The sequence below is a fragment of the Anopheles marshallii genome, chromosome 2 (genome assembly GCF_943734725.1).
Source record: "Anopheles marshallii chromosome 2, idAnoMarsDA_429_01, whole genome shotgun sequence".
Taxonomy (NCBI): Eukaryota; Metazoa; Arthropoda; class Insecta; order Diptera; family Culicidae; genus Anopheles; species Anopheles marshallii.
Window position 1 is genome coordinate 3,435,903 of NC_071326.1, and position 24,261 is coordinate 3,460,163.

A 24,261-nucleotide genomic window follows, 5' to 3' on the forward strand; every position below is an offset into this window, starting at 1 on the left:
ATTTCAGACCATCGTAAAGTTCGCAGATAGAACAGATGCACGGGCCAGCTTGCCAGTGAAGTGGATCTAGTGCTTGCTGATCAGTAGCTCGTAGTGGAATCAGAGGGAATGAAGCACATGCGTTTAATTAGTTCCAATTCTACCGTCGGGATGGCACATACGTGACGTATGAAGTTAGTAGCCGAATGGATAGCACAGCTGGAAACGATCACTGTTAAATAAATAACAAAATTTACTCAACAACAAGTGCGTTCGTTGCCGAATCAAGTATCAATCAAGTTAAGTCAAGTTCATATCCAGGGTTACGTAGCGAACGGATAACGAATCTATGCAGCATCTCGTAGTAGAAGAATAAACGAAGGTATTTCTTTTAATTTTACCTGCTTTTTTTCTTTATTCATCAATGCAGTGCCGTCATAGACTAACGAGTTAACAGGATGTTAATAGGTTTATGGAGTTTGATTTAAATACAGAAGTGTTCGATATTGTTCTCTTGGATTGCACTGATTGATTTTCTGATACAAACTTAAATTACAAATTCATTTGATTGCTTAGATTGGATCTGATTTTTTGGTTGAAATGGATGCGATAAAAGCGAACATAAATTAATTCGGCGATTCGTTACACAAAAAACTGCTTCTGTGTTTAATATATTTACATTATTTCAATGCACGGATGAAATACATATCTCAACTGTTGTCCCCACAGTCAAATTTATAAAGTATGATAGAAAATAACGAACGAATGTAATTTTTTAAAATAAAGAAATTTAAATCAGATGTAGTTAGTTAATGTTAAATACAATACTCATTTGATAGCAGCCGACTTATTTGTATTTAACATTTATCATAACCTATACTAAAACACATAAATTTGATATTTCATAGCTTTAACGTCGCGTAAATGTTACAAAAATACATAAAACTTTATTAGTTAAACGGTACAACGCGCAAAGCCATCCGTTTCTGGATAGCAGCTGACGCTCTCTGATCGGGATCGAAATAACGATCTCGTAAATGCCGATCCTTGTTACCGGGCACTCGTGCTCATCAACCGACGAGAGGCTTCTTGCGGAGAGCACACGTGAGTACCAGTTTATGCGTTACGCACGCAACAATAACTAACCTTACTTCTGAGCAAATGCGAAATCTTGACGATTTGATACCTTTGTTCCCTGTATGCAATCATACTTCCTACAGCGGACATATGAGGTAAGTATGGTGCCATATCTGTCGTACTTCTGATTTACAATTATGGCCCCTGCTATTCCTAATTTACATCGACTATCTATTCCACTGCTGTACCAATGAGATCATACCTGACGTATGCAAAAGTTGTGAAAATTTTCACTGCAGTCAAGTGACTATCGGCATCTGCAGGAGCAGACAAAATAATCAAAGCTTATCCCGGGCATACTTGACTCGACAGTTATTAAATGTTAGTTTTTTTTCCTTTTTTTTATTTTTACAAGGAGAGTGGATCTTCTAAAAGACACCCATACCCCGGGTAGTGTGGGATTCTTACCCACTAAAAACTCTCCTTCATATGCGGCGTAAGCTTCTTCCGACACCATTGAAACCAATATAGCGCAGATCAATAAAATTGGAAAATCTGAAAAACAGATAATCAATGGTTGGTTTTTTCGGAAGAGCTTGATAGCAAGTATGCACCAACAGAGTACATCCTTGAAAAAAAATTGTAATTCCCGCAAACCCTCCATGCTCGTGAAATAAATTTTCATCGAGAAAAAGATGTGCTGGAAAGAGCTACCGCCAGCTGGTAGGTTGTTGCCTCGTTCGTTCAGAACGCAGATGTAGCTAAAACGAAAATACAGTGTTAAAAAATTGTTCAAAGCATCTTTATATTCACTTAGATAGCTTACCGCTTAAAATATGTCACACATTAACGCCACAATGATGCAATGGCCTATGAAAACGATCTGAAAGCTGGAAATAGACGCTAAAAGAAATATCACATTTATGCTTAAATTTTTTTTTGTTTTTTTTTTTTTTACAAGGAGGAGAAATCTGGTCCAACTTGGCATGTTACTGCCAAAACCCTCCTCCTCCTTGGGTCCGTATCGCATTTGATCTTCTCAGGACCATGTGAGAAGTTGCTGTGGGCCGCCCTGCTGAAGGAAAAAATAAAAATTATTTAAAATTTCCTACTTCGTTCCCCAAGGCATCAAGAAAGGAGACAAATACATCGTCATTGCATCGTCGAAATTGATGCTCAGCAAAGTAGTGTTCTATATTACTTTTTATATTCGTCCCTTTTTTCTTCAAAAATGCCTTCAACCATCGCCATACGTTCTCAATCCGTTGCGTATTGATGGTGTTATCGCTCGGGTTGAGAAAGTGGATGGAATGGTTGACTGTCGCATGGGGAAATCCATGGGCCATTAGCCCATTGTAACCGGCCCAACAGTCGGTCATGATTGTGGTACCGGCTTCCACATGCCGTACCACAAGATCGTTGAGGGTGGCTTGTGAGCGGTTTAGAACACGCTCAAGGAAAATTTCGCTCGTTTCACGGCATATACCTCCCACAAGCCATTGCGTGTTAGACGCACTTACCCGGCCGACATTGTACTTTCGACGAGAGATGGCAGTCTCGTCGATTTCCACCGTCATACCGGGCCCTCCGATCTTCCCACTGGTGCAAACGAACGTTTCCCAAAGAAACGTTCGAATAGTTTCATAAAACTTCAGCACCGTTTTGTGGGTGACGTTAATTTCCCTGGCGCAACGAGCAGCATCCGCATTGTTGGCCCACTCATAACAGCAGCGCATAAGCTTGCCTAGCGCAAGCTTATGGTTATAAAATATAGAGCCAACACGGATGCTGCTTGTTCCGCCACACTGATAATCGTTGCATACATACCTGTATCCATCGATGCCCTTATACCGCTTCAACCGCATATCCCCAGCACATTTCGGACACAGAACCTGGGGCTGAAGTAGTGCTCGCTGCTGCATCCATAAAATGCCTCCTAGATCGTTCTGAAAAATAGCAGTCAAAGAGTTAGAGTTGTATGCCATTGCAAACAACACTTTCACTACGTTAGCGAAATTAATCACTATTTGGCGCCAAAATTTAATGACGCTTACTGTAAAGTGAGGGAGTATAGGAAAGCTATACATTACCGATCCCAATACATGTATAAGCAAATAATGGATAGCTCGAATGTAAGTTTACACGAACGTATTATCCATTTGTTGAAAAATGGGATGGTTTTACATAATTGTAGATGAATTGCCATAAGAATGTTTTATTTCATTACAGGAAACAATAAAAAACAATAGAAACAAGTGAAAAATATATTTGAAACCAATTTCATTTTCATGCTTGATAATTAGTACAGGAAAATCCGTTACATTTAGTACATGTCCGGATAATCACCATTATCGTAGTGTGCGTAATTGTTGACATATAATCCATCAAGTAAACAAACCATTCCTGTTCGTATGATCAAACCGTATACAATAATCTGAAACGCATTATCATATGCAGTGCCTTAACCTGTAAGGGCAGCGGGCTTAATGCACGCATACTGTGCAGCCAAGTGGGGCCCGAACTGGAAAAGGGACTCGAAGTCACAAAGAACCGCCTACCGGTCAGCAGATGTAATGTGATAGAGGAATAATAAACCATGTTTGTTCTGTTCTTTGTTTACAAAGTGCAGTCGAAAAAGCACCTGTATTAGAAGGTACAAGGTTTCATAAGCCCCCATTATCGATACATTCGTGATGCATTTAACATCTTGTAGAATTTGCGAGTTTAGCCGCTTGAGACAGGTTCTATTTCAACAAATCATCCGACTCGTCGAAGATGCACTTCTAATCCTGGAAGAGTTCTATCTGCTGCTTTCTCATTCATTTCTAATTTCCCACGTTCTGCCGGGTCTCGCACTGTAGTATTTGGGCACGTGTTGCATTCGCCATAGTGCCATAGTGTGCGCCTGCACTCATTATCAAACCGTTCGCTCTTCTGATTAAATGTTATGCATTCAATTAGTCACTCGCACAAGTTTTTGAAAACTTGTTTTACCACGCATCAGTGCTCAAATGCAGTGCAAAAATCAACGCTCCTTGTAGCAAATAAATATCAGCCATATATAGATAAAAAAAATCATCGCTTTATTGATTACCGAAATCCGCAGAAATGACTGCACCGCTTTGTAGTAACTCTTTGGTACATATTTGGTACGTATATGAATATAATATGCTCTGTGCGTTCCATTCCACTACGTAACATGTATGTTCGCGCTGCTTCGATCTGCTTTACTTTGGTAGAGGGTAAGCTACATACGAATGCAGCACAAAGTCTACACAAGGGGTACTTATACTATTTATTATTTTTATTTGGGCACTACTGAAGTGCAACTTTTCATAATGCAATAAGTACTTGTTTAATCGCAGTGACTACTACCTAAAAAAATGTTCTACTGCCTACTCGGGGTAGATCATATGTTTTGTATAGAAGTTTGCATATGCTCTGGTCGCAAAGTTAATATCTTTTGATTTACTGGCCCTATTTGCTTGAAATTTTGAAGAAAGGTTGAGCTTCTTGTTGTTTAACTAGTAATATGTATATAAGAATTTTAATATTTTTTTCTGTTAATTATTTGCTTTCGTCATTTTTAACTTATATCTACTGTAGCCAATTGTTCGCTAACCAAGATTTTTATTTTTAAATTTGGTCATCTTTGTTCTTTATATTTATATATTTTGCTCTAGTCATCCTTGCAAATTTGTTATGCATGACTGGCTGAACGCATGTCCTAAACGGAACAATATATTATTTTTTATTGAGAGTAAAACAAAAACTAGAAGCGACATTTAAAATTGATATTGTAGTAAGTTGAAAAGGATAATAGAACACGTGTCTCGTACACGACATTGCTGTATAATTTTATTGCTACCTCTGGTTGATACAGCCAATTGATTTTAATAAACTTACTGCTTCGGGTTAACAATAGAATGTATCCGTGCATGAAATGCTCCTTCTTTTATACTCATTTCCCAACACATAGATGTCTACTTGATTAAGGAAAAAGTTAATTAACCATTGAATCAAATGAATTACTTTAAAAACCAACCTATACACACGCTCTTTCACTGTTGTGGCTCTTATATTTATTAAGAGCATAAAAGTGTATTTTTGGACAATTTTTAAAACCATTTCATTGGCTGAGGAAAACATTTTCCACAGGTGTTCGCATAGTAACATAACTATGCTTAGAGCATTTTTGTAAGAGCCACAACAGTGAAAGAGCGTGTGTATAGGTTGGTTTTTAAAGTAATTCATTTGATTCAATGGTTAATTAACTTTTTCCTTAATCAAGTAGACATCTATGTGTTGGGAAATGAGTATAAAAGAAGGAGCATTTCATGCACGGATACATTCTATTGTTAACCCGAAGCAGTAAGTTTATTAAAATCAATTGGCTGTATCAACCAGAGGTAGCAATAAAATTATACAGCAATGTCGTGTACGAGACACGTGTTCTATTATCCTTTTCAACTTACTACAATATCAATTTTAAATGTCGCTTCTAGTTTTTGTTTTACTCTCAATAAAAAATAATATATTGTTCCGTTTAGGACATGCGTTCAGCCAGTCATGCATAACAAATTTGCAAGGATGACTAGAGCAAAATATATAAATATAAAGAACAAAGATGACCAAATTTAAAAATAAAAATCTTGGTTAGCGAACAATTGGCTACAGTAGATATAAGTTAAAAATGACGAAAGCAAATAATTAACAGAAAAAAATATTAAAATTCTTATATACATATTACTAGTTAAACAACAAGAAGCTCAACCTTTCTTCAAAATTTCAAGCAAATAGGGCCAGTAAATCAAAAGATATTAACTTTGCGACCAGAGCATATGCAAACTTCTATACAAAACATATGATCTACCCCGAGTAGGCAGTAGAACATTTTTTTAGGTAGTAGTCACTGCGATTAAACAAGTACTTATTGCATTATGAAAAGTTGCACTTCAGTAGTGCCCAAATAAAAATAATAAATAGTATAAGTACCCCTTGTGTAGACTTTGTGCTGCATTCGTATGTAGCTTACCCTCTACCAAAGTAAAGCAGATCGAAGCAGCGCGAACATACATGTTACGTAGTGGAATGGAACGCACAGAGCATATTATATTCATATACGTACCAAATATGTACCAAAGAGTTACTACAAAGCGGTGCAGTCATTTCTGCGGATTTCGGTAATCAATAAAGCGATGATTTTTTTTATCTATATATGGCTGATATTTATTTGCTACAAGGAGCGTTGATTTTTGCACTGCATTTGAGCACTGATGCGTGGTAAAACAAGTTTTCAAAAACTTGTGCGAGTGACTAATTGAATGCATAACATTTAATCAGAAGAGCGAACGGTTTGATAATGAGTGCAGGCGCACACTATGGCACTATGGCGAATGCAACACGTGCCCAAATACTACAGTGCGAGACCCGGCAGAACGTGGGAAATTAGAAATGAATGAGAAAGCAGCAGATAGAACTCTTCCAGGATTAGAAGTGCATCTTCGACGAGTCGGATGATTTGTTGAAATAGAACCTGTCTCAAGCGGCTAAACTCGCAAATTCTACAAGATGTTAAATGCATCACGAATGTATCGATAATGGGGGCTTATGAAACCTTGTACCTTCTAATACAGGTGCTTTTTCGACTGCACTTTGTAAACAAAGAACAGAACAAACATGGTTTATTATTCCTCTATCACATTACATCTGCTGACCGGTAGGCGGTTCTTTGTGACTTCGAGTCCCTTTTCCAGTTCGGGCCCCACTTGGCTGCACAGTATGCGTGCATTAAGCCCGCTGCCCTTACAGGTTAAGGCACTGCATATGATAATGCGTTTCAGATTATTGTATACGGTTTGATCATACGAACAGGAATGGTTTGTTTACTTGATGGATTATATGTCAACAATTACGCACACTACGATAATGGTGATTATCCGGACATGTACTAAATGTAACGGATTTTCCTGTACTAATTATCAAGCATGAAAATGAAATTGGTTTCAAATATATTTTTCACTTGTTTCTATTGTTTTTTATTGTTTCCTGTAATGAAATAAAACATTCTTATGGCAATTCATCTACAATTATGTAAAACCATCCCATTTTTCAACAAATGGATAATACGTTCGTGTAAACTTACATTCGAGCTATCCATTATTTGCTTATACATGTATTGGGATCGGTAATGTATAGCTTTCCTATACTCCCTCACTTTACAGTAAGCGTCATTAAATTTTGGCGCCAAATAGTGATTAATTTCGCTAACGTAGTGAAAGTGTTGTTTGCAATGGCATACAACTCTAACTCTTTGACTGCTATTTTTCAGAACGATCTAGGAGGCATTTTATGGATGCAGCAGCGAGCACTACTTCAGCCCCAGGTTCTGTGTCCGAAATGTGCTGGGGATATGCGGTTGAAGCGGTATAAGGGCATCGATGGATACAGGTATGTATGCAACGATTATCAGTGTGGCGGAACAAGCAGCATCCGTGTTGGCTCTATATTTTATAACCATAAGCTTGCGCTAGGCAAGCTTATGCGCTGCTGTTATGAGTGGGCCAACAATGCGGATGCTGCTCGTTGCGCCAGGGAAATTAACGTCACCCACAAAACGGTGCTGAAGTTTTATGAAACTATTCGAACGTTTCTTTGGGAAACGTTCGTTTGCACCAGTGGGAAGATCGGAGGGCCCGGTATGACGGTGGAAATCGACGAGACTGCCATCTCTCGTCGAAAGTACAATGTCGGCCGGGTAAGTGCGTCTAACACGCAATGGCTTGTGGGAGGTATATGCCGTGAAACGAGCGAAATTTTCCTTGAGCGTGTTCTAAACCGCTCACAAGCCACCCTCAACGATCTTGTGGTACGGCATGTGGAAGCCGGTACCACAATCATGACCGACTGTTGGGCCGGTTACAATGGGCTAATGGCCCATGGATTTCCCCATGCGACAGTCAACCATTCCATCCACTTTCTCAACCCGAGCGATAACACCATCAATACGCAACGGATTGAGAACGTATGGCGATGGTTGAAGGCATTTTTGAAGAAAAAAGGGACGAATATAAAAAGTAATATAGAACACTACTTTGCTGAGCATCAATTTCGACGATGCAATGACGATGTATTTGTCTCCTTTCTTGATGCCTTGGGGAACGAAGTAGGAAATTTTAAATAATTTTTATTTTTTCCTTCAGCAGGGCGGCCCACAGCAACTTCTCACATGGTCCTGAGAAGATCAAATGCGATACGGACCCAAGGAGGAGGAGGGTTTTGGCAGTAACATGCCAAGTTGGACCAGATTTCTCCTCCTTGTAAAAAAAAAAAAAACAAAAAAAAATTTAAGCATAAATGTGATATTTCTTTTAGCGTCTATTTCCAGCTTTCAGATCGTTTTCATAGGCCATTGCATCATTGTGGCGTTAATGTGTGACATATTTTAAGCGGTAAGCTATCTAAGTGAATATAAAGATGCTTTGAACAATTTTTTAACACTGTATTTTCGTTTTAGCTACATCTGCGTTCTGAACGAACGAGGCAACAACCTACCAGCTGGCGGTAGCTCTTTCCAGCACATCTTTTTCTCGATGAAAATTTATTTCACGAGCATGGAGGGTTTGCGGGAATTACAATTTTTTTTCAAGGATGTACTCTGTTGGTGCATACTTGCTATCAAGCTCTTCCGAAAAAACCAACCATTGATTATCTGTTTTTCAGATTTTCCAATTTTATTGATCTGCGCTATATTGGTTTCAATGGTGTCGGAAGAAGCTTACGCCGCATATGAAGGAGAGTTTTTAGTGGGTAAGAATCCCACACTACCCGGGGTATGGGTGTCTTTTAGAAGATCCACTCTCCTTGTAAAAATAAAAAAAAGGAAAAAAAACTAACATTTAATAACTGTCGAGTCAAGTATGCCCGGGATAAGCTTTGATTATTTTGTCTGCTCCTGCAGATGCCGATAGTCACTTGACTGCAGTGAAAATTTTCACAACTTTTGCATACGTCAGGTATGATCTCATTGGTACAGCAGTGGAATAGATAGTCGATGTAAATTAGGAATAGCAGGGGCCATAATTGTAAATCAGGAGTACGACAGATATGGCACCATACTTACCTCATATGTCCGCTGTAGGAAGTATGATTGCATACAGGGAACAAAGGTATCAAATCGTCAAGATTTCGCATTTGCTCAGAAGTAAGGTTAGTTATTGTTGCGTGCGTAACGCATAAACTGGTACTCACGTGTGCTCTCCGCAAGAAGCCTCTCGTCGGTTGATGAGCACGAGTGCCCGGTAACAAGGATCGGCATTTACGAGATCGTTATTTCGATCCCGATCAGAGAGCGTCAGCTGCTATCCAGAAACGGATGGCTTTGCGCGTTGTACCGTTTAACTAATAAAGTTTTATGTATTTTTGTAACATTTACGCGACGTTAAAGCTATGAAATATCAAATTTATGTGTTTTAGTATAGGTTATGATAAATGTTAAATACAAATAAGTCGGCTGCTATCAAATGAGTATTGTATTTAACATTAACTAACTACATCTGATTTAAATTTCTTTATTTTAAAAAATTACATTCGTTCGTTATTTTCTATCATACTTTATAAATTTGACTGTGGGGACAACAGTTGAGATATGTATTTCATCCGTGCATTGAAATAATGTAAATATATTAAACACAGAAGCAGTTTTTTGTGTAACGAATCGCCGAATTAATTTATGTTCGCTTTTATCGCATCCATTTCAACCAAAAAATCAGATCCAATCTAAGCAATCAAATGAATTTGTAATTTAAGTTTGTATCAGAAAATCAATCAGTGCAATCCAAGAGAACAATATCGAACACTTCTGTATTTAAATCAAACTCCATAAACCTATTAACATCCTGTTAACTCGTTAGTCTATGACGGCACTGCATTGATGAATAAAGAAAAAAAGCAGGTAAAATTAAAAGAAATACCTTCGTTTATTCTTCTACTACGAGATGCTGCATAGATTCGTTATCCGTTCGCTACGTAACCCTGGATATGAACTTGACTTAACTTGATTGATACTTGATTCGGCAACGAACGCACTTGTTGTTGAGTAAATTTTGTTATTTATTTAACAGTGATCGTTTCCAGCTGTGCTATCCATTCGGCTACTAACTTCATACGTCACGTATGTGCCATCCCGACGGTAGAATTGGAACTAATTAAACGCATGTGCTTCATTCCCTCTGATTCCACTACGAGCTACTGATCAGCAAGCACTAGATCCACTTCACTGGCAAGCTGGCCCGTGCATCTGTTCTATCTGCGAACTTTACGATGGTCTGAAATCTGTAAGAGGCAGAGCCGAATTCAAGATGCTTCTGAATCACTGCACCTTTGCCCAGCCGATTCATAAGGCGAAGTGTAACAGCAATACGGTTTCTTTTTTTCCGCAGAGTAGCAACTACCATATTTAACGTATAAACTGAAACCGAACCACTTAATTAGAAGGTTTATGAAGAAGGACAGACACATGACGATGCTGCTATACATCGTAACATATCCTTCTTTTGATGATTAATTAACGCGATCTAGCATCCGTGAAACAGGAAACAATGTTCAATTACAACACACGATGGTTCTACAAGAGCTACGATGGTTCTACAAGACGTTCAGCCACCGTAAGTATTATTCGACCAGAATATCACTCAACGGCGTTATGCACACGTGTCTACTAAGCCTAAATTCCACCAGCGTTTTCGGATGTCTCGCACTAAAATATCTTCCACAGCACGATCACGCTAGGCATACGATTATGTTTTATATTATCTGATGATGTTTTCTTTTTTCATACAACATATCTTTACAACATACATACAACATATATTTAACGCACACATAACTCAACAATCCGGTGCACATCCTAATACAATAACCAATCACTTGTATATGACAAAACACTCCTATCACTTTTCCAACGGTAACCTCTGGCGGTGAACTTCGCGCAGGGAGTTCTCCTGGATTATGCTGCTGCATAATCAGACGACAAACATTCAACGGGAATGTGCCTCAGTCTGCTCGGATAGCAGACGAACTGTCGCCAGTAGCCGCTGCTGCCGCATCCAAACGTTGGTGGAAAACATCCGGTAGCAATTTCCAGCGGTAGAAAACATATTCCGGGAGTTTTGGCGCATCATTTTAGCTGCTAGCGCTGGTACCGTTGCGCCTACTGTTGTCATACACTTCGTCTACTGCTGCATCCTCCGATAGCAATCATTCGACCGGGAGTTGCACCGGCCCGGAAAATATCACCAAACGATCACCTGCATTGCATCATTCTGCAAAAATCCGCCAACGGTACACGGCAGGTCGCATAAAATTAGCTGAAACATAAATTAATTAAAACACTGTACAACAATTAACAGAATAAAATCCAAAGCGAGGACAAAATCATCACTTCCCTGCACAGTAACGATCACGATGCCAAATGTAAACAAACAACACACCAGCGATTGAAAGAAACACACATTGCGTGTGCGCAGCCCCTTAGCACTTTCGAAATGTCAAATGTTTGTTTGGGACTCTATTTTACCTTTTTACCAAGAAAACTATCTCGCGATTGCACAGCTTCTTTTGGAGGGGGAAGTTCTTGCTGTCGGATGTGCGTTTTTTTAATATGCAATAAGGGTTGAAGAAGCCTTATTATTTCAGTATTTTGAATGTGTTCCTCATAGCAAAATTAGAACATTTCATGACTAGAATATTACGGACTAGAACAAAACATTCCCAAAAATCGGTCGACCTTTCGAATTCGCACATGCCGCAGACCAAAAGGGTTAACGGCAACGTTTGCAACTCTACATTATAAACATGCGGAGACATTTCGGTTTGACAACATTTGCAAAGAAAAAGGAAAACATCCGCGGGAAAAATAAGTTCCGTTGTGTTTTACTCAATCCGTACTTAATAGTTTATTCTGCTGTTCAATTTTATTGTGATAGTTGTTTTGGTTTAAGGAAATAGAAAACTTAAAGGTTGTAGAACGACCTACTAGCTATACGTTGTATTTTAACCGAAGAATAATCATTGTTTGTGTTGGTTCGCCGGCATTCGTGTTCTAACCTCAACTTGTTTTTGACGAAAGACTGAGACTGCAACTTTACACCATGGGGGTTTGGAGCCGTTTTATGTCCAAAAAGCTTGTCTCAGGTTCAGTGATCGGTGTGGTTGGTGGTGCATCCGGTTATTGGTTTCTTTCGAAAACCTCCCCAGAACGCCAGACAGTCGAAAATTCATTCACAACCAACTATGAACCGTCTCCGTGTGCACGATGGGAATGGAACTGGGACCAGTAAGTGCTTCGGGAAATATTAACGTTACATGCATTTTGTTAAACTTAGCACATCTTCCTATTTCTAGCCGGGATCCGAAAAGTCTCGTAAAACCACTTAAAAAAGTTGATGATCCAGAATCGCAAAACGATTACAATAAGGCGGTGGAAATGAAGAAAGGTCGTGCCATACGCCATCTGATTTTGGTACGTCATGGCCAGTACAATCTCGACGGAATGACCGACAGTCAGCGAACGTTAACCGAGCTGGGACGTAAACAGGCCGCCTTGAGTGGAGAGCGACTGAAGCATCTCGCTCTACCGTACGATGAAATCGTTCGTTCGACGATGACCCGCGCACAAGAGACAGCGGAGATAATAGGCAAATCATTGATGCATCTAAAGCTGGTTAACTGTCCACTGCTAGAGGAAGGATCGCCCATTCCTCCGGAACCACCGGTTGGTCACTGGCGTCCTGAAGCATCGGTAAGGATTCTAGGGTCCCTTGGAATTAAAAGTTATTCTTTAACTAACTAACGTACATACACTCGCTGCGCTTTTTTAGCAGTTTTTCCAGGATGGTGCTCGTATCGAGAGTGCATTCCGGAAATATTTCTACCGTGCCGATCCGTCCCAGAAGTCGGACTCGTACACCATCATCGTATGTCACGCAAACGTGATACGTTATTTCGTGTGTCGTGCTTTACAGTATCCCGCCGAAGGATGGCTACGCATTTCGCTCGGGCACGCATCGCTAACCTGGGTATCCATATACCCGGATGGACGGGTGTCACTACGCACGCTAGGCGACTGTGGTCACATGCCGAAGGATTGTCTTACACGATAGAATGGGTGAGTCTATTGGCGTGAGTAAGTTAATCAAAGGTGCGGCAACAATGTTGCAGTGTAAAGTGAAATGCAATCTCGGAGGAATATCGCTACATTTTAGGAATAAGAATCCATCGAAACGAAGCATTAAATTCGTTTACTGAATACTGAAAGAACTACATTAAAACGCAGCGTTTCCCGAGGGGCCGGTCGTAAAAAGGTAGGTGATTTCATTTTCCTGTCGTTCTAACAACGTTACATTTCGGATGCACAAAATTCACATGCAACGATGATGCATTGAAACATACATAAAATCCCTTAGCTTTTATTGATGTTCTGTGTTACTCTCCAGATTGTACATGGGTCAAATGTGGTAACGAACGTTGTGATTTTTTCGTTTTGCAAAACTTTGGTACTTGATTACGCGTGGTTGCAATGATTTGGTAGCATCTTTAGTATAGTATCGTATGTGTTTGATTTAGTGGATATTTGTGTTTTACTTTAAAATATAACTCCAACAGCACTGTACGATGCTTCGTCACTATCGGAACCATAATGCATAAGCTTGCGCAAAACGTATACACAATGCAACAACGCAAACAAATGCCTAAAAGAGTGTTGATTGGTATATTAACGATTTTTTTTTCTTAATTCCCCATATCTATTAGCTAATAGTTTCTTTTTTTTTTGAGTTTCGGTGGCGTATAGCCGACACCTTATCACCTTCCGTGATCTTGAACGATCGTTGAAAGGATCAAAACTGAGATAAATGTACAGCTTAATCATCAGAACGAACGATACGTAACGATGATCCAAATAACTATGTTTGAATTAGAACTACCGAAAGATCCGCTACAATCATCATCATCCTTTGCGGTTGATATGTTTTTCGTAGTACCTGCGTGTACATACATATCATAGTGGATGAATATTCATTAGATGATAGCAAAAGGAGAGAGAGAGAGTTTCGGAAAAAATGTCACTTTTCTCGATATCTTTAATTTGGTTTGCTTTCCACCTTTCGTGCTTGCGCCTCTTCATCGTGAGTTGATACTCTTCATTATTATTCTATCAAATATGGTATTTAGTAATTGCTTGCATGTTAAATCTCAGTGTATAGTTTCTTTTGTTAATATTTTTGGTTTTATTTGCTTTTGGAAACGGTAAATACGATGGAAAAAGAGTTTAAAAATTTGGCTTTTGTAAGTTATGCGAGCAAGGGTGCGCCCTCTTTGTGTCACTGTGTCACTGTGCGTCTTCGTCGTCTTTGTCGTGCACTTGCAGAACATTGAAAATGGTATCTTTCGAGCGAGTTACTTCACATCTATCAAGTTATGATGAAGCAAAAATACGATTATATTTCATACTTCCTTCCCCTCTTGAACGTACGATAAAACTTGTTGTGCCGTTTTACTTGTGCTTCTTTTAATATGTTGCTTCTCCGATCGGAATTTCCCAATCGGATCCGGCTCGCAGACTCGTGCCGATCGAAACCCCAGCGCGTTGGCGCGGTGGCGGGGTGAGTTTTGGTTTAAACTTGCACATCAAACGATGGCGAGCGTTGCGAAACGATTTCATCGTCCTCGTCGTTTTCCTGGGAATCTTCCGGCTCACCGAGCGCATGGACGAACTCGTAGAAATCGATCCGCCCATCGCCATCCACGTCCACCTCTTTGATCATGTCCTCGACTGCAGAGGTGTTGAGATAGAAAAAAAAAACAGAGAGTGTATTTCGTTACAATCAAGCGCACAGCACAGCGCGGTGTCAGATAACGGCTCTACTCACTTTCTTCTTCATCCAAATCTTCGCCCAAACACTGCAGCACCGCTCGTAGATCGGACGCGGTGATGTAGCCCCGGTTGTGTTTGTCGAACACGCGGAACGCGTCGCGCAATTCGCGCTCCTCCTGATCGGCCGACGTTTCCGCGACCGTATCCGTCATGTTGGACATGATGTCGACAAACTCCTCGAAGCTGACGTTCCCATCGCCGTCCACATCGATCTCCAGCAGCATCTCCTGCAGCTCCTCGACCCGGGCAAACTGGCCGAGCGAGCGCATCACCGTGCCGAGCTCCTCCTTCGTGATCGACCCATCGTTGTCCTTGTCGAACAGCCGGAACGCTTCCCGGAACTCCTTCATTTGGTTCTTGGAGATGAAGCGTTTGTTTAGGCTGTAGCTGATGTTGTTGCCGGAAGTGAGCGAATCGGTTGTCTGCGAGCGGCGCTGTTTGCTGTGCAGTGGCACGTTCGCCCCATCGGCGAACACGTTCCCGTCCAGGCTGGAACTGTCGCTGGGCGGTTGGTTAATGCTGTCCTGCCGGTACGGATCGATGGGAGACCGTGAACTCGAACGGCCACTGTGGCCGCTGGTGGATTCGGGCCGGTGCGAATATTGCTGCTGGTCGTTGCCCGCGCCTGTTGCATTAGATCCCGCTTCCGGTGCTGTCGAAGGGTCGTTGTTTGTCTGACGGGTCTGTGGTGGGCAAAAATTTGGGCAAAAGGAAAATGTTTGCTTAGGTCGGTGGTACGAGTTTATGCGCTGCTGCTCAACCCCATCTGATTGCACACGGTAATGGGTGGAGCAATTGATTCAATACCACCAGAGAGAACAAGGGTTTCACCCCAAAATGAACCGTGTGTCCTGCGTTCCCTTATAATCCACCCGTTGACAAGTGGATATGTTATCGGTCAAATCGAATAAACAAGCCCCACAACCGTACGCTACTGTTTGCTAGCTTTGGGAAGTGAAATGTAATGTGCTTTAATGTTGATAAAGCAAACAGTTCAACGTTTTTCGACCGAGGTTTCCTGAAGAACAGTGAATTAGAATCGATGTAATGCCTGTCTTCATCATGTCAGCAAATTTAAGGTACGCTACCAAGGTATTGATCACTAATGCATACAATTTCTTTCACTTTACTCCCTTTGGAAAGGACCAAGAAAATTGAAAACATGTCTCCGGGACCGATTTTGGGACCAAAACACATTGAGGATCCCTTCTCAGTATCTTAAGCCATTCCAGAGTATCCAAACGTAGACCGTTCTCACGTGTCAAATGTGGTTCACTTTACTATTTCAACAGCAAATGATTTGATTTACTTGCAGATATAATCAGTAAAGCGAACGGGAAAAATCGCTTCTTCTTGAGAAAACACACAACACGACAGGAACTTTGGGAAGCAGGACTTCTATTTTCAATTTCAATTGCGGAAATGCACTCCACCAAGCAAGCAGCTTGCATTTTTAATGATCTTTAAACGAACATGTGATTGCATTCCTTGTATTTCTAGGCAAAATCCTTGGAGGATTGTTGACAGAAGAACTCTCGTGTGAAAGAAGCGATTCTCCTTCTTCTGCAGACGTTAAAGGCAAAATAGTCCTCGCGGTTACAACAATCGCTTAAACGGCTCGAAATGTTTGCCTATGGCAGCTCGCGACGATTCCGGGTCCGGTCAGTCGTCCAACAATGAAAGTATAATTTGCGAACCTCAAGGGAATTGAATGGACCAATCCCATCCGATACGATTGGTAGTATTAAAAACAAACCGCCGGGCAGATAGTAGAACGCGTGACAGGGACATGAGGATGCGAATGATGGTATTGATTTTTCGTACCATATTTTAAGCATAAAGTTTATTTTCGCTTCGGATTTCGCTATGTGCCCGCAGTAGGTGGAGTGGCTGAGCTGCCGCTGCTTCAAAGTGAATTGTTGGCAAATATTTGACGAGTTTTTGATGTTTCTGTATGTTGCCAGCGGCGGAGCAGTGTAACGCTTTCGTTTTGTCGATATAATTATGCGTCGGTTTTCGGTAGTCGTCGGAAGGAATTAATTTTATCCTTGTGAAAGCATCAATGGTGGAAGTTAAAGCCCCTCAGATGTGCTTTTCAGTCAATACGGAAACAATCGGAAAGGCGCGTAGACCTAGCGAAAGCCATTAAAGGAGAACCTTATAAAGGCGCATGGTGTATCCAGATGGTGCAACTGATACGTTGAAAATGAAACACTTACCATCACCTGACCGCCCTGAACCTAAAGCCTCCTCATGTTGCCTCGTGGCTAGTGTGAACATTTAAGCAGGTTTTTTGGAAATTTGTGAACCCTCCACTGTCGGTACGGCACAGTAGCCAATTATCACGCTGTATCGCTTCAGGTTGCACCATCTGGTAGCGGCATTTCGGCACCCCGTGTCGTTTGGCCTTTTGTGTACGCCATCGGTCGCTAATCGTTTCATCATCATCATCATCATCACCGTCAGGACGACAAAAATCGATTCACTCTAGCGCGTTCCGTGAACACTTAATCGAAACATTGTCACAACGCGACAGCTTTGGAAACAGTGATACGTACGGCGAGGTTAAATGGGAATGACAAGCCGCGACAGGCCCTTATTATCGTCAAGTGTCCGTCGTCACCCGACGCAGCACGACGGTGCCTGAGGACGCTGCACGCTGACGGCGAGCAACAAGTCACATAATGGAAATCGAATCACTTCTTTCGCGATAGGCATCATTTACGGGAAATTGTAAATTTAATGACATTGATACGCTGCGATCACGTCGCACGGTGGCTCATTAAAATGCGTCCCCGTTTTGCGACACGGTGTCGAGCTGCTGTGTGCTGGTTGTGAGTTCTTTGCCGACTTTTGGCAGAATGTTGGGACCGGCTACACCGTCGCTTACACACCACGAATGTTGGGTTTTGGCGAGAATAATGTTTCGAACAGGGCAAAACCCAATGTAGAGTTGGCACTGGCAGAATAAATCCACGGCTCTTTAATAAGTTCGTTCACAACTTCTAAACCCTCGGGGGAAATTTTGATGGACCTTAAGCGCATCTTAGCGAGAGCTTTTTTGGTCAGTGGAATTGAATCATTTCTGCTGCCCGGTTTGCAAATTTCCAATCGTATTTAGTGAGCACAGTTTAAGCATGCAAGTACAGCAGAGACGAGATCAGTTATCATCCGCCACACGGAACGCCGGAAGGTAATGGAGCCCCGAGACACTGACAGTTCCTTTCTAGCGCCAAAGGTTAAACACTTCAAGGAGAGCAAATGAATCCGCTGTGAAGGAAATGGTTCCGCAGCGTACATGCAATCAGTGGATCGTGTCCCATAAATGTACCACTCCAGATGCCGGGAGCACCGAAGGACGAACCACAACTGCTATGACAGACACATTTAGTGTAGCCAGCAGTAGGTCGCACAACGCTAGCAGCATTCATGGCTTAGATTGCCATGTCGTGTCACAGCGTGTCCATGGCGCGTGGAAAGGAGGAAGTCGATAAAAGCTAATGGTCAAATAGTGTTTTCCGTTGAATCGCTTGACCTTTGTCCGGCGGAGGTATGAAGTTGCCGAAGTAATCGCGTTCGCCCGTGGATCGTGGAGGATTAATGTGTCACGGAATGGTTTCTCGACGGCCAGGACACAATCGACACTCACGGTGCGTGGCGTTTTCGCTCGTGTCTAAGAGGCACTTAAGCAGATTCCAGCTGAGACAGCTCACCGTTGAAGCGGGCTGGAAGTTGGTGAATTCATTAAACGCAATAGGTAGCTTAATGTCTAAGCGTTCTTTGAATGTTGTGCCGTGAGACTTCCATTTGCAAGGAAATAGTACGAAAGCGCGCCTTCTTCTGCTTCTCCCCGTAAAATCTTTCGCATTATGTAAAATTAGATACAGTTTTCAGTCGGTGAGAAAGCTTCCTGTGGGGTGTGGGTCGACATACAGTCGAGTTCACATCCCCAGGACACGGGATTGTTTTCCTCGTGAATGTGGTTGCGCAAGTTGTACCACAAAGTTCCGCAATGTATCAGCGGAACGGAACAAGGGATTCTCCATCCGAACATGCATCGGAAATGGATGGGGCGCAGGGAAATTATTAACACACGAGCAAACGGGTTCGGGTGGAGGACTAATACCAAAACCCTCCGTAGATCTTCGAACCCTTACTCTCCAGGGCACACCAATCCCCGGCTACGGCTTTACGGTGCAGAACCGAGAGACGCAATGCGCTGTTTTTGCGAGGAACCGTTTGTAGGCCCCTGACGGTTTTGCTAATGACTAAATTATAACGCTTTGTTTCGCTCCTGATGAACCGTCCTCGGTCGGGGTGGTCGTAGAGACAGGTTTATAACAAGCCACTCACATGTAACCCACCTACCCAACCGACGACCGCGACCGGTAATCAGTTTAGGTAGATTAATTTATGGCAGATTAGGATGAATCAACCTTTGGCTGGGGTTGATGTCAAACGAATGAACTCGTCCTCCCACCGTACCGGGGTCGTGTGACGCACCGTGGGAAACTGGAGTCATGTGCCCGTTGCGCGTTACAATCAACCTGGAGAAAGTGTCAGGTGTGAGACTGTGCCGCGCGTCATGCCATACAATTGTGATAAGATGCCTTCGTGTACGTAATTTCATTAGCATTATCTCTCCGCGCTCGTCGTTGGCCGTGTGCGATTAGTCTGCGGTAGTAATTAATGGTCGGTTGCTAATTAAGATCTTTCTGAATGTTGTGTCGGAGCGTTAGAATGCCTTTTCCGCTTCGAATAGCTTCATCGGGAAGAAAAGAATGTTCGGCAGTTGGGCATACTTTGTTTCTTCTGACTCTACCCACAGTTCTCCACTGTGAAAAGAGGCTCCCAGCTCAGGATGCAATCTAATTATGTTAGCGCTCAGAGCGAATTATAAACTGTAGCTGCTAGGTGGAGCCCCGAAGCGGTGAAAGTCTCGAGCAAGTTCCCACATCATCCACATTATTTCTGACACCATTTCACACCTTTTGCGCGCTGAGTGTGGTGTTTGCCGTGCACGCGTTACGTTTGTGTTTTGTGACCATAAAGAGTTCTGTATGTTCCGTTCCCCAATTCCCCACCCGTCACAGCCGTACTCACCATGATCAGTTGTCTGATGTCTTTGACGAAGGTCGATGCAGTGAGAAAGTTGTTCACCGCCGAGAAGATTTTTCCTTCCAACTTGAAACGGTTTTGGGGGTGTGGGTCGCCTACGTAGAATCCGTGATGGGGGCGATATGGGTGGTGGTGGTCGGCGTTCGTGCCCCTAGGTGCGTGGCGGTGGGAAGGGATCGGTGCTGGAACGGGGTAGGTTGGGTTGGGATCCGTTTGCCGCGATGACGGTGATTGCGATTGATGATGCTGCTGATGGGTGTTGCTGATTATGATGTTTGACCGGTTTGGGCCACGGTTGGGCTTGTTTTTTTTTTTTATTTGGCTGCTGCTAAGGAAGATACCGAGAGGTGACGGCCGTTCACATCGACATAAAACCAAACCCCGACGAAATGTTTGGATATATTCCTGTTCCACGCACGCCAAAACCCGGCACACACTTCTCACCACGACCGAACCGTGCAAGGATGTTGGTGATGCGAGCGGCTTTTAGTACCGGTGGTTTATAGCGTTTTGCTGCCAGTTTCGATCAATCTCGAACGGATCGTTTGACGAACGAATGTTTGCACTATTATCGAGCACCAATCAACACATGCTTCAGGAAAAAAAACACCTCTAGAGAGAGAGAGGGAGAGAGGGTTATTGTGGACCGAATGGCTGCGAAATGAAATGAAACTTTATGAAGAATTCGCTACAACACACAACGCGTGAAGTCCCGTCCTGGAGAAGATCTAGACTGCGGAGTTTGTTATACCGTCGAAACATCCCCCAAGTAAGTAAGTTCCCCTACATCATGACACACACATGACCCAAAGTTGACTGAATGATTAATAATGGGGGTTTTTTTCTCTTCTATTTTTCTCATTGCAGATTTCTGATATTCTGATGATGGGATGGTTCGCGCGAAGACGACAATCGTCATCAATAGTTTGTTCGTTCCTGTACAGCTGCATGTTTGTTTGTTGTTTTCACGCACGAACTGAAACACGGTGTCCATCGTGCCGTCGTTGTGGTCCAGCCGTCCAGCGCGTACTTTACGTCGACGTGTATTCTCGTTTGTTTTGCTCTTATTTGCACTTTGCCTGCGTCAGATCCCCAGCCGTAAGTGCCGACAATGCCGCTGTGCATACGTTATCCGCTTAAGGTAGTCCCATTCCGGTCAATCCGTAGGTCACCGATCGTTTTGTTGACTGGCTGCTTGTAAAGTTACGACTCGCTGTTCAGAATGCAGACATCGTGTCTGCGCGATTGCGACCGACCTTCCTTCTACCCGATGGATGCGCCCGGTTGTCCATCAATTGGTGACGTTTTTGAGTTTTATTGCTTGGGTAAATGGATTTAGTGCTCAAGATTGCGATCATTACGGGCAAATGGTGTCGTAAAAACAAACAAGATAATGTCACTGTGATTAATGGGATGCGATGGGTTAATATCATTTTTTTGTTTCCTGGAATCTTTACAAAATCTGGGCTGGAATTCCTGCAGCGCGCAATTTAATTTAGCTTCAACAACTCGCTTCCGTTGCATTTGCATCGTTAGAGTAGATTGTTTATGTAATTTACTCTCGCACGAAATTAGGAAGCCAGCCAGAACGTAACTTCAGATACTTGGGCACCAGTTAGCAGCGCGAACAACAGAGCAAGATAAAAGTATAATTACTGTACAGCTGTAACAAAAAAAAATAGGACAAATGCACACAGGGAAGGAACGGAGAGCCACAGGGATGCAACACGGAAACACGGAACAATAATGAGTTTGAGCTGAGGTGCAGGTTGTTGTAGCAAGACCAAAACAGGAACAAGCAAAACATTTCACACTGTTGTGGGGAAATAAAACAGAACGATAAGATGGGAAACATAAGGAACTTTGGAGCGGACACGGGGTTTAGTGCAGCAGATATGCAGCAGTGTTAGGGTTTTGTGTGTTGCCCGGGTCAGTTTTTTTTCTTTTTGCTTACGACAGGCGCGCTGGTGAGCAACACTTTTGGGCGTTTGGGAGCAGCGAAACTTTTGGCTTCCGCTATTCCACGGCAAGCTAGCTGAGACTGTGGGGCAAAAATTGTGAAGCATGAAGTAGTAGCGCTAGAAGGAATTATGTTAGCGTAGTTTCGGCTTACGGAAGGTGGGATGGTAGTTTGGAAAGTTTGTGTTTTTTTTTTTGTTCCTTTCCCGGAAGTACGGCCGGTTGTTGTAAGCGGAATAATATAAGCAGCTTTTTGGGGGAATGCAAAGGCACAGCAAAGGCAAATTAGGATCCCCGGGGGAAATGGGAAGGGTGTTATCTTATCGCATGGAAGCGTACAGCATGCGTAACACCGTAACGAACGAACGATCAGCGCACACGGGTGATGGTCGGAAACCTACTTTGCGGAACTTTTTCTCGCCATTCTTCGCCTTGGGACAGAAGAGCGATACGGACGCTTCCCGTTCGCCCGACTCCTGGCAGCACATGCACGACCGCTCCATCTGCCAGATCTTGCTACCGGACACCTGGATGTAGCTGGCACAGCGGCCAATGCACGCGAACGATGGGATGGGCTTCGGTACGCAGCCCGGATACTGGAGCACGTGGATGACGGGCGTTACCTGACAGTCATCTCCTGAATAGTGAGACCCACCGTCCTCTGACCAGAAGTGCCGAGGTGGGTTCGGATGGATCGGATGGATGTGCGTGTGTGTCGAGAGAAAGAGAGAACGGGAGGGAAAGAAAGAGAGCAGTGCAGAGAAAAGGGATACAATAGTTTAATTTCAAATCTATGCACAAGCGGTACGATAAACACCACCCAGCCGCTCATTCGGCATCATCTCGGCGGCTAGTGACAAAATTCGGTCGGGGTTGGTACACTGTGGTCGATTAGTTTGGTTTGTCGATTGGGTGCAATTGAATTGTGGTGAGTGCTGTGCAGCGTGTGTCGTCATAGGGTGTCACCCGATGTTAAACTGCAAAGTACACACAGAGCTGGAAAATAGGATTACAATCATAAACTCGAACGTGCATGAAGTGGTCGGATCGAGGAGACCGGACTGCGAACAAACGAAAGTAACACAAATATCGTTAAATGGAGAAAAGCTGGTGCACAACCAATTGAATGCCATTGATTTAGAATTTAGCAACAGAAGCGATTTGTCAATGGGTTTTTTTTTTGTTCTTCGGTATATCATCCAATGAAGTCAATTTATCACTGTGAAAGAGGAGTAATCCGATTTGCAGACAGCAAAAGGGAACGCAATTCTACAACCCCCCCTCCCCCCGTCGTCAGTCACATGCTGCTGAATTGCATTAACCTACACGGGTTGTACATTTAAAAAATGGCTATCTCTACAATTTATTGCTTTTGCTCCATTCCGTTTCCAGTGGCCAATCGTACGATTGCATTTGCACTATCTCCCGTGTTGCGTTCGGGAATGCGATCGACCTAGTTGATTCGCCAATCTATCCACACCAACTGGGCTGGGGACTGCACCGAAAACACCGGGACTCGTCCCGATCGATAGACAATCGCTGGCAGTTCCTGTGTGTAGCCTTGCCGGTGGTGGTGGTAGCTGCAATACAGCTATAAATTCAAAACCTGTTGGACAAAAGCGCTGGCAAACGGGATGTTATCCTCACGTGCGAGAGTTCGTTCGCCCACGACACAAGGACATTCAATTGCGCTTCTCCGCGTTGGATACCGCTGGGCTATAACTGCTATAACTCTTCCGGTACCACCTTTCGCGTGTAACCGTTATTGCCCCAAAACAAATGGGATGAATTAACGTACTAAAAAATGCTACGCTGCACCATAAAGTAACGAAGTAGTAGCGAAGTGCGGTACGCAAGTTTTGAAAGTTAATAAAATAACAACATAAAATTACGTTTATTGCAGAAGCGATGGCGAAGGAGAAAGTTTTGTGATTAATTTTCTTGTTAATATTTATTATCCACTCTGCGGAGGAGGAGGGGGGGGGGGATGGGGGGGGGTTGTTTGGAATGTTATTTCGGACGGTTTGTCTTCCGAAAACCATCCACTTTGCTGCTGGCTCTCAGTATGCCAGCACCTGTACATGGCACGGTTGGAGTTAGAATGTAATCCCAATAACGCAGAATTCTTGCTTGACTTATGTTCACCTACCAAAAAAAAAAGGGAAGGTAAACCCGGATTTGGGCTAAAATCGTAC

General features: G+C 42.7%; 2 protein-coding genes across 2 annotated transcripts; one reads left to right on the forward strand and one right to left on the reverse strand.

Annotated features, from left to right (window-relative positions):
- Positions 1-12,206: 12,206 nt before the first annotated feature.
- Positions 12,207-13,217, forward strand: LOC128719537 (serine/threonine-protein phosphatase Pgam5, mitochondrial). The gene is made up of 3 exons (XM_053813164.1): positions 12,207-12,391; positions 12,460-12,856; positions 12,936-13,217. Exons 1-3 carry the CDS (start codon positions 12,207-12,209, stop codon positions 13,215-13,217), a joined length of 864 nt encoding a protein of 287 aa, XP_053669139.1.
- A 1,507-nt stretch (positions 13,218-14,724) lies between these two features.
- LOC128709527 (calcium-binding protein 4-like) lies at positions 14,725-22,908 on the reverse strand. Its single transcript, XM_053804530.1, has 4 exons — positions 22,875-22,908; positions 22,468-22,727; positions 14,985-15,672; positions 14,725-14,887 (listed from the first exon to the last, which is right to left on the reverse strand). The coding sequence occupies exons 1-4, from the start codon at positions 22,906-22,908 to the stop codon at positions 14,730-14,732; spliced, it is 1,140 nt and encodes a 379-aa protein (XP_053660505.1). The 3' UTR covers positions 14,725-14,729.
- Positions 22,909-24,261: the final 1,353 nt, after the last annotated feature.

Coding starts and splice junctions, on each gene's coding strand:
- LOC128719537 (XM_053813164.1), top strand. CDS start 12,207: ATGGGGGTTTGGAGCCGTTTTATGTCCAAAAAGCTTGTCTCAGGTTCA. Junction 12,392..12,459: donor TGGGAATGGAACTGGGACCA/GTAAGTGCTTCG, acceptor TCCTATTTCTAG/CCGGGATCCGAAAAGTCTCG. Junction 12,857..12,935: donor ACTGGCGTCCTGAAGCATCG/GTAAGGATTCTA, acceptor GCGCTTTTTTAG/CAGTTTTTCCAGGATGGTGC.
- LOC128709527 (XM_053804530.1), bottom strand. CDS start 22,908: ATGATGCCGAATGAGCGGCTGGGTGGTGTTTATC. Junction 22,728..22,874: donor GCGGCTGGGTGGTGTTTATC/GTACCGCTTGTG, acceptor ACTTCTGGTCAG/AGGACGGTGGGTCTCACTAT. Junction 15,673..22,467: donor GCGAGAAAAAGTTCCGCAAA/GTAGGTTTCCGA, acceptor TGCCCACCACAG/ACCCGTCAGACAAACAACGA.